We start from the raw sequence: 10056 nt of genomic DNA, 5'->3' as shown, positions 1-10056 counted from the left end.
GACGCCTGGGTCCCGGAAGGGAGGAAGCCGGGTGACCCGGGACACCTCAGTCCCAGAAGGAAGCCGGGTGACCCGGGACGCCTGGGTCCCGGGGAGGTTGGGGCAAAGGGACTGGAGGAATCCAGATGCTTGGGTCCCTCGGGGGGCTGGCAGTACATGGAGCAATGAGGACACCTGGGCCCCTGGGGTGAGGGAGAGATCGGGACCCCCTGGCAGCTGAGTTGGTGGGAGCTGGGCACACAACTCACCCTGGCTAGCAGCACATCCCCAATCTCCTCGATAATGTAGCCGCTCTCCTGCCGCAGCTTCATCAGGCTCTCCAGGAACAGAGCTGGGGCAGCACAGGGAGGTTGTGTCACAAAGGCCATAAATACCCAGGGGCTGGGAAGGTGAGTGTGTGTGTGTGGGGGGAACCCTCCAAGGGATGGAGCAGGCCCCAGGTTAGAGACACTGAGGGAGAGCAGGGATGCTGGGCACTGGGGCTACTGGGTTACTCTGAGCGGAAAGGAAAGAAAATTAGCAGGAGGCAGTGGGGCCCTGACTGGAGAGAGGAGGGAGTGGGAGAAGGCCTTGCCTGGTAACCCTACTCACAGTGCACGTCGATCAGCTCATCCAGGCTGGGAAAGATGTTCTGTAGCTCGTCCATCGTGAAGAAGCCCCCATCAGCCATGGGCTGGTAGAAGAGGTCATGGAGAACCCGAAGCATGCGCACGTGGGCCGCCTCGGTCACCAGCAACTCTGGAGGGGAGAGGAAGAGGTCGCTGATCCAGGCACCTGGCCTACCAGGGGATGCAAAGCATAGGAGAGCTCCCCGGGAAGGGCAATCACTACAACTGATAGGGGTCAAGCAGGGGCAGGGTGCCACCAGGGGTCACTGGAGAAAGGGGGAGGCCATCAGTCACCAGGGGTGAAAAGTTCAGTTCAGTTGTTTTTCAGTCACGTCTGACTCTGTGTAACCCCTTTCGGGGTTCTCTGGACCTTGCATTTATTGTAATAATAATTATTAATAATAATGATAATAATCAAATAAGATAAAGTGCTTAGCACAATGCCTGGCACATAGCAGGCACTATATTGTAGTTTAGTTGTTCAACTGTATCCCATTCTCTACGATACCTTTTGGGTTTTCTTGGCAAAAAATATGGGAGTGGTTTGCCATTTCTTTCTCCAGTTCCTTTTATAGAAGAGGAAACTGAGGCAAACAGGGTTAAGTGACTTGCCCAGGGCCACACAGCTAGTAAGTTACTGTTAATTCAGAAGACGAGTCTTCCAGACTCCAGGCCCAGCACTATATCTACTGCGCCACCTAGCTGTCTTAGATGATAAATTCACCAGTGGTCAATCAAGCAATCAAGCAATGTGCTAGGCCCTGGGCTAGATGCTGAGCAGAAGAAGATAAAAACAAAACAGTTCCTGCCCTCCAGGAATTATAAACACACACATGTATACACATGTATTGTGTTGTGTATATATTTTATACACACACACACACACACACACACACACACACACACACATACACCCATGGGAGGTGGGAAGGTAGAATAAAAACGTGCAATAAATATAAAAATGAGGCTGGCGCCAGACTGTAAAGGGCTTTAAATGCCTGAAGAGTTTGTATCTGACCTTACATGTGATATCTTAAAAACAGTCAGAACTTTTATAGCAAAGTGCTTTATAAATATTATTTATCTCACAACAACCCTGGAAGGCAGGTGATATTATTACTTCCATTTTACAGATGAGGAAACTGAGGCACAGATGGGCTAAGTCAGGGATGGGGAACCTGCAGCCTTGAGGCCACTGTGGCCCTCTAGGTCCTCAAGTGCGGCCCTTTGACTGAATCCAAACTTCACAGAACAAATACCCTTAAATAACAGGATTTGTTCTGTAAACCTTGGACTCAGTCAAAAGGCCTTTCCTGAGGACCTAGAGGGCCCCACATGGCCTCGAGGCTGAAGGTTTCCCTCTCCAGTAAACGATATGCCCAGGGGCACAGGTTCTGAGGTCTAAGTATCTGAGATCAAATTTGAACTCGGGTCTTCCTGATTCCAGTCCACTGTGCTGCCTAGCTGTAGAGGAGTGACACCGTTAGGCCCATGTTTGGGGAAAATCACTGGGCCAGCTGTGAGGGAGGATGGAAGATGTTCACGAGGTAGGGAGGCCAGGAGGAAGACTACTGCGCCAGTCTAGGGGGAAGGTGATGAGAGTCTACACCACGGATGGATTGAAGAAACGTTGGGAATCAAGAGTGACTGCCGAGCTCTCTGGCGTGAGGCTGAGAGCCTGGAGCTCTGGGGAGGCACAGGGATGCTTGGAAGACAGGCAGGTGGGGCGGGGGCAGGGAAGAGAAGTCCTATTTAGACACGCTGAATGTGAGCTGCTGATGGGATGTCCACCTGGCAAACATCTGCATCCAGGAGGCAGCTGGGTGTTATGGGGCTGGGGCTCAGGAGAGCCGCCAGAGCTCTGCGAATCACACATAGAGATGATCGCCGAACCCCAGCAGCCGATGAGATCCCCAAGTGGAAGAGGGAAGATGGGAGGGTCCAGGCCAGAGCTGTGGGGGCTAGCCCCAGGGAGAACCAAGGAGTGGGCAGACAGGCAGGAGGGGAAGCCCAAGAAAGGAGAAAGTGGTCAACAGGTCAAAGAGTGCAGGATGAAGGCCGAGAAACATCCTTGTGTTTGGCAAAGCAGAGACGGCAGGGAGACCAGCTCTGGAGGATGACGCGAGAGGCCAGACTGACCGGGGCAGAGTGAGAAGACAGGGAGGAGAGCTACAGGCGGAGAGCCTGAGGGCACTGGAGGTTTTTTAAACAGGGGAGAAATGCAGGCAGGTCTGTGGGCTGCAGGGAAGGAGCCAGCAAGAGGCTAAAGGTGGAGAAGAGAGACCATCCGTCCCCGGGATCAGGGGCCTCACACAAGAAAGGCCAGGGGTGGGAGGCAGGGAACCCCAAGAGCTGGAGTAAAGGCCGGGCGTCCCCAAGGGAGGTGGCTCTCACCAAGGGGCCGCCAGAGGTCACCACAGACACCAGGGCCTGGGTGCAGAGGCTCCGCAGAGAGAAGACCCGCAGGGACCGGGTGGGTTGGGAGGGTCCGGCTGAGGGCAGCGAGGGGAGGAGCTGGGACTCACCGCTGATCACCTCTTGTCGCTTCACCTGGTTCTTGTGCATCCCGCTCAAGGTGTCAGGGGGGACCAGCTCCCGCCAGCCGGGCGGCTCCTCAGGCTCCAGCTCCAGCCCCGAGCGGCCCGGCTCCCCCTCCTCACCTGGCTCGGGGCTGTGGGATGGACGGCTGTGAGGGCCCCTGGTGTTCAGCCCCCTCCAAACCCATTAGCTTGGCACCCTGGGCATCTAGCCCCCCACTCCAATCCCTGCCCCCACCCGCCACCCTGCCAGAGCAGTACCTCGGCCGCCCCCTGCTCTGTGACCAGGGCACCCTCCGTTCTCCTGCTCATCCTGAGGGGGAGGGGGGTCAAGGGAAGGGTGACATACGTGGCACGTCGGGCGGAGCCAAGGGCCGCCGTGGCAGAGCCAGGGTCTGTGTCCACATCGCTTCGGGAGCGGCCCCCTGCTCGGCCCTTGGCCCCCAGGCTGCCCCGGGATGGCCGGCGCCGGTCGGTCACCCGAAGGCTCTCGGAGCGCCCCAGTCTGCCAGACAGTCTGGGCCCCAGGTGAGTGAGACATACCAAAGTGGGGGTGGGGAGACCAAGACAGCCAGGGTGGCCGAGGGGTGGCAGAGACCGAGGACGGAGACCGAGGGGAGACAGAGACCAGGACAGAGACCAAGGGGAGACAGAGACCAGGACAAAGACCCAAGGGAGATAGAGACCAGGACAAAGACCCAAGGAGAGACAGAGACCAGGACAGAGACCGAGGGGAGACAGAGACCAATGACAGAGACCAAGGAGAGACAGAGACCGAAGACAGAGACCGAGGACAGAGACCGAGGGGAGACAGAGACCAGGACAGAGACCGAGGGGAGGCAGACACCAAGGACAGAGACCAAGGACAGAGACCAAGGGAAGACAGAGACCAGGACAGAGACCAGGACAGAGACCGAGGGAAGACAGAGACCAGGACAGAGACCGAGGGGAGACAGAGACCAGGACAGAGACCGAGGGGAAGCAGACACCAAGGACAGAGACCAAGGACAGAGACCAAGGGAAGACAGAGACCAGGACAGAGACCAGGACAGAGACCGAGGGAAGACAGAGACCGAGGGGAGACAGAGACCAAGGGGAGACAGAGACCAATGACAGAGACCAAGGAGAGACAGAGACCGAGGACAGAGACCGAGGGGAGACAGAGACCAATGACAGAGACCAAGGAGAGACAGAGACCGAAGACAGAGACCAGGGGGAGACAGAGACCAACGACAGAGACCGAAGACAGAGACCAAGGACAGAGACAAAGGGGAGACAGACACCGAGGACAGAGACCAGGACAGAGACCGAGGGGAGGCAGAGACCAAGGGGAGGTAGAGACGATGTCAGAGACCAAAGAACGGGAATGGACATCAGGCAAGGGGAAGACACAAGAAGAGAAATCAAGGCAGGGGGACAGAGGCGAGGGGGGAGACAGGACAGGGATCGGGGGTGGGGGGAGAGAACATGCAACAGGGAGAAGACAGAGTCAGCACTACAGGCCATGCTCCTGAGGTGGGGGAGGCTGGGGAAGGGGGCTGGGCCATGAGGGACTCTGGGAGCCCGGGACGGAGGCAGGGAGAGGGACCCGAGGGGAAGAGAGGAAGCAGGAACCCGAGTCCCACCCTGGGCTGCAACGGATTCCAGAAGGCATCCCACCCCGCGTTTCTGAGGGGCAGGGGCGGCGGGGCAGGGGCAGGCTTCGGAGAGCCTGAGAGGGGGCACTGGATACTTAGCTGTTCCCGGGGTAGGTGGGGTGGTGCATGGGGAGGGGGAAGGAGGCCGGGAAGACATGGGGGAGAGGGATAGACCCCTTCCCCCACCCCAGGGCCCAGGCACCCACCTCTTCCACTTTCTGGGGAAAGAGCAGGTTCAGGGTCAGAGGTGCCCCAGAGGGGCCCCACCCCCCAAGTCTCCCAAAGCAGCAGCACAAGGACGGGCTGGGGGCTGTGCCCGTCCCCCCCCAACCATGAGGGGGGCGAGGCCCCCGGGGCAGCATGTAGCAAGGTGGGGGGGAACACTGTAGGGAGGCAGGAGCTGAGTGTGGTGAAAGGGAGAGAGAGAAGGGAAGAGGAGAAGGGGAAGGGGGGAGGGAGAAAAAGAAGGGGAGGGAGAAGAGAAACGGAGGAGGGAGAAGAGAAGAAGGAGAAACAGGGAGGAATAAAAAGGAGAGAAGGGAAAAGAGTAAGGGAGGAGGGAGAAGAGAAAGGGAAATGAGAAAGCGAGGGAGAGAAGGGGAGGAGGGAAACAAGGAGGGGAGCGAGAAGAAGAGTAAGAGAGGAGAGAGAAGGGAGGAGAGAGAAATGAAAAGGAGGAAGGAGAAGAAAAGGAGAGAGGAGAAAGGGAGGAAGAAGAGAAGGGAAAGAGGGAGAAGAGAGAGGAAAAGAAAAAGGAAGAAAGAAAAAAGGGGGTGTGCTTAGAGGTCATCTGGTCCAACCTCCTCTTCTGACATACGGGGACTGCTGAGACCCAGAGAGGGGAAGGGAGTGGCCCAAGGTCACACAGCCCATGAGAGAAGTTGGCCCCCCAGTGTCAGGCCGGGCCTAGCCCAAGCCCAGCTGAAATCACCCAGGCCCTTGAGGTCCGCACACGGCTGCCTCCCGGTGGCACCTTCCCAGAGCCGCTCGGCCCGGGGGGGGATTCCATCCTGGCCCGTTGTCCCCCAGCCCCATGCTCTGGCTCTCATCCTGTCCCCCACCATCCTGGCTCTCTGAGGCCCCTGATCTCTCTGGCCTCTGGTCTAGGCGCACCGGAGGGCTCAGAGCTGACGGATGCAGTGAGCCAGAGCTGGGAGGGTCCTCAGACCCCTCATCTTAAAGCAGCAGATGCTGAAGGCGTGAGGGGCCGTGACCTGCCTAAGGTCGTAGAGCTGGTGGGTGGGTGAGCTGGGAGGTGGCCCTGGCCTTCTCCGTCAAGGCCACGACTCTGTCCACGACAGAATGGAACAAATTCAAGTGGGAGGCAGGGGTGGGCTAGGGGTGGAGGGGGAAGCGGAGAGGGGAAGTGGCAGGAGGATGGGCTGGCGGGCTGGCGGGCTGGCAGGCAGGCAGGCGGGCAGATGGGCGGGCAGGCAGGCAGGACAGCTCTCTCCCTCCCTCCCCATTCCCATTTCCTCTCTTCCCATCCCCACCTGAAGCTCCCACTCAGCCCCGGCCCCCTTCCTACCTCTCCGTGTCGGCCCCATCCTCCGTGCTGCTCTCTGGGAGGACGGGGGACTCTGAGCTTGATGGGCCTTGGGGGGGGTGGATCCCCCACTTCTGAGGGTGGATCAATACCTGGGGAGAGAGAAGACATTTGCTTCCTTTGGGAATAAAGGGAGCGGGCCTTCCAGCCCGCCTCGGGTCCCAGATCTGGCCAGCTCATGGCCAAGACCTCAGCACTCAGAGCCCCCCTCACAAATGGGGCACCCCCTCCCCAAGTCCAGTTAACGATGCTGTTGTGAGGTGGAGAAGAGACCCCTGGCCCAGAGCAGCTGGGACTCTGAGATCCGGGGCGGGGGGGGGGGTGCGAGGACAGCCAGGGGGCCAGACAGAAAGGACCCTGCCCGGGGGCAAAGGGCGAGCCTGAACCCCATGGAGAGCTCTGCCTCTCAGACCCCAACACACACAGCACACGTGCACACACGTTACACACACGCACACACAGCACACGTGCACACACCACACATACACAGATACATAGACACAACGTCCACAGACACGGCCCAATCTAGAGTGAGTCTGTGGTCAGAAATCCCCGTGTGGAGAAGTCACCTCGCTCCTGATCTGAGGGCGTGGCCCCGCTTGATGGGAGGCCCCCTGGGGATCTTTGGGGCTTGGAACCCAAGATTTACAACGAATGACAGCCAGAGCCCAAGAGTTCCAGAACTGGGGACTCCCATGAGCTGGACGATGAGAGGGGTTTCCCAGAGCAGACTGCGGAATCTCGTAGTCAGAGCCTGGAGATCTCTGAATCACGAGCTGGTGAGAATCACGGGGCACTCCCACATGGCAGGACGTCACCTCTGCATCCCTCTCCCTGGGCCCAGGAGCAGCTCTCTGGGGGAAGGAACCCCTTCTCACCTGGCTCCTTGTCCGGGCTTTCACCTGGAGGGGGATGCACAGCGACACCAGGGGCATCCGGCCCGGGGGGCCCAACGATCCCCCTTGGGGGAGTCACCTGGCTGATCTTCCGCTCAGGAAGCCCTGGTTTCTCACCTGGGGGTGGGGAGGGGCAGGCATCAGGCCCCCCTGACCCCTTGTCCTTGGGAACCCAGGCCCTGCCTCCCTCAGACCCCAAGGGCAGGGGACCCCAAGGTTAGGGTGGTTACCGTCACTCTCAGCTTTAGGGTGTCGGAAGTCAGGAGCTGAAATAAACAAGAGGGGCCGTGAGGGGCCGTGGGGGCAGAGGCCAGTCCCAGCCCCAACACAACCAGGGAGCGGGGCCTGGGGGCGGCCCGGGGGCGGCCCCCGGGGGGCGGTGCTCACCCGGAGCCTCTCCGCGGTTCCATCGGGCTGCGTCCAGGATGATGCTGAGGCCCTTCTTGGGCTTGGGGGGATCGTCCGTGCGGCGGTTCATCTGTGGGGGAATGGTGGTCAGAGCGGTCAGCAGCCTCCTCCCTCCCCACACTGGGCTGGCCTGGGGGACACAGAGGAAGGAGGCACCTTTTTCCGGAAGAAGTTCCCTCGCGCCTTCTTGTCACCGCTCTTGGTCCGAACGCCAAGGTAGCGCATGTAAGCGCTGATTGCATTCACTATGGCCACGCTGGGGGCAAGGAAGCAGTGAGCCGGGCCCCTGCCCACCGGCCACCCCCCAGCCCCCTCCCCACCAGCTGGGGTGGCAGGGGGCCCCAGAGATTCTGATCCCCACCTCCCCCCACCCTGGCCCCCAGTCCCCGCCCCAGAGGCAGACCCCAGGAATCACCTCTTTTCCTCATCCGTGGAGCTGGTCGGGCTGTGGGGAGAGGGTCAGGGAAAGGCTGGTCAGCTGCTTCCTGGCTAGCCCTTCCACTTGGGGATCCCCCCACCCCACTGGAGAGCCGGGGGAGGCTGAGGGGACAGCCCACCCTCACCCCCAGGAAGGAGAAGGTCCTGGTCAGCAGGGGCTCAGGGTCACTCACTGCATGTCTTCCAGCCGGTTCAGGAGCCTCTCTGCCACGAGGCGCTCCCGGCCCTCAAAGCTGACCCGGTCCCGGGCTGCCCAGGCTTCCAGCTGGGACAAGTCTGGTTCCCCAGGGGTCATCCCCATGAGCCGCTTAGACCGGAAGTCCTCGAGCTGACGGGAGATGGTGTTCTGCTGGGCACGAACCACCTCCTGGAGGAATCGCCGCTGGGTCTCCTCGGGGAGCAGCTCTGGGCGCGTGCGGTCTATGGGATGGGCACGGTGGGCATGGCGGCCACAGAGCCTGGGCTGGACTCCCCCTCCCAAGGCCCCCTGCTACGACTTACCAAGCTCAAAGGACACTGACGGGGGCACGGGCACGCGCAGGACCTGCCCGGAGGAGAAGCCTCATGAGGGGTGGGAGCGGGCAGGAAGGGGCTTCCTCATACCCGGGTGGGGAGGGGAGTCTGGGGGCAGGGAGGGGAAGGGGTCCGTCCTCACCGCCGTCTTCTCTAGGAAGTTGTGGTAGAAGTCCAGAAAGCCTTTCTTGGCCTCCTTGGGGCCCAGGGAGGCCAGCATGTCAGCATGGAGACAGCACAGCTTGGGGGCGGGAAGTGGGGGAGAGCAGAGGTCATCATCGTCTCCTGCCCCCAGCACCCGAGCCCCCCAAGACTTCGTCCCATGGAGCCGCTAGCTCTGCCCCGGGTTCCCCAAGGCGCCTGAGGTCGTTTGCTAAACCCTAAGAGGACCCCTCTCCACACCACCGGGCTCTCCCGATTCCACAACTGTCTGCGGCTGGATCCTCAGGTTCTAGGTGCCCTTGGCCTAGGTGACCCTCCCACAGGCTGTGCTAACACATTCTAGATCATCAGAGTCTAAGCCCTGTCCTGGACCCTTGGGCAGCCGATTACAAAGGATCACAAAAAAAGTTCTATGGAAATATGGGGAGGGGAGAGGGAGATTCTTAAAAAAATTTCATAGGCTCCTAGTTAAGACTCCCTATTCCAGGCCAAAGCCACGTTCTAGACTCCAGATAGAAACACAGGTTCTGGATGTCACAGGTCACCATCGAGGTGATAGATGACCACAGTTCATGCAGTCTGGTTCTAGACACAGACACACACCCACACATACCCGGCTGCTCCAGGCCTGGTTCTGGATCTCTCCAGCAAGGCATTCTCTGATTCTAGATTCCTCCTGGCCTATGAGGTCTCTGCCTTTTAGATCCCATCCCAGGCCATGCGCCCTACTCTATACCCTACCCTCCAGGCTCCGTACTCTGGTTCTGAGGCCACTTGGGCTTTCCCAAACTGCTGCGCCCCAAGCCCAGGCCTCACCAGGGGTCCCGAATCAAACTGCAGAGCCACGTGGTGCAGGAGGGCCATGACATGGGCGGGGCGGCGCTTCACCTGCTCCAGGCTCTGGAACTCGCTGCTCCGCTCCTCTGGGTGCTAGGGAAGGGAGTTACAGAAGAACAGAGGCCATCAGTCCAGACACCTGGGGGTGGAGTCCAGAGAGCCCTGGGCCTGAGCCCCAGCTCTGTCCCTGATGCCAGGCGGCCTGAGCAAGTCCTTGCCCTCACTGGCCCTGGACTTCCCCATCTGTCAGATGAGAAGGCTAGACTCAAGTCGCCTCCTGGTTCTTCTCCAGAGAACCAGGGACAATTTCACCCAGTCCCTGGAGGGACGAGGGAGAGAGTGCAAGAGCCCTCCTTGGCCCTTAGGTTCCCCATCTAGAACATGGCCCCCTCAGACCTTTCCAACTCTGATCTCCCATGTTCTGAGGCCCCTCCCAGCTCTGACCTTCCCTGTTCTGAGGCCCCTCCCAGCTCT

General features: G+C 59.9%; 1 protein-coding gene across 1 annotated transcript in view; it reads right to left on the bottom strand.

Moving 5' to 3' along the window:
• ARHGEF1 (Rho guanine nucleotide exchange factor 1) overlaps positions 1–10056 on the bottom strand; it is a 21113-nt gene that overhangs the window by 3859 nt on the left and 7198 nt on the right. The window contains 16 exon segments of the mRNA XM_027858198.1: positions 249–331; positions 592–738; positions 3134–3279; positions 3495–3662; positions 4989–5000; positions 6311–6387; positions 6389–6420; positions 7207–7341; positions 7455–7490; positions 7612–7702; positions 7789–7888; positions 8048–8077; positions 8244–8490; positions 8572–8614; positions 8726–8824; positions 9562–9675. Coding sequence (XP_027713999.1) covers positions 249–331; positions 592–738; positions 3134–3279; positions 3495–3662; positions 4989–5000; positions 6311–6387; positions 6389–6420; positions 7207–7341; positions 7455–7490; positions 7612–7702; positions 7789–7888; positions 8048–8077; positions 8244–8490; positions 8572–8614; positions 8726–8824; positions 9562–9675 — 1560 coding nt within the window.

The sequence above is a fragment of the Vombatus ursinus genome, unplaced genomic scaffold, assembly GCF_900497805.2.
Source record: "Vombatus ursinus unplaced genomic scaffold, bare-nosed wombat genome assembly UNPS02012758.1, whole genome shotgun sequence".
Taxonomy (NCBI): Eukaryota; Metazoa; Chordata; class Mammalia; order Diprotodontia; family Vombatidae; genus Vombatus; species Vombatus ursinus.
Note: the sequence above shows the minus strand (reverse complement) of the source record. Positions and strands in the feature narration are given on the sequence as shown.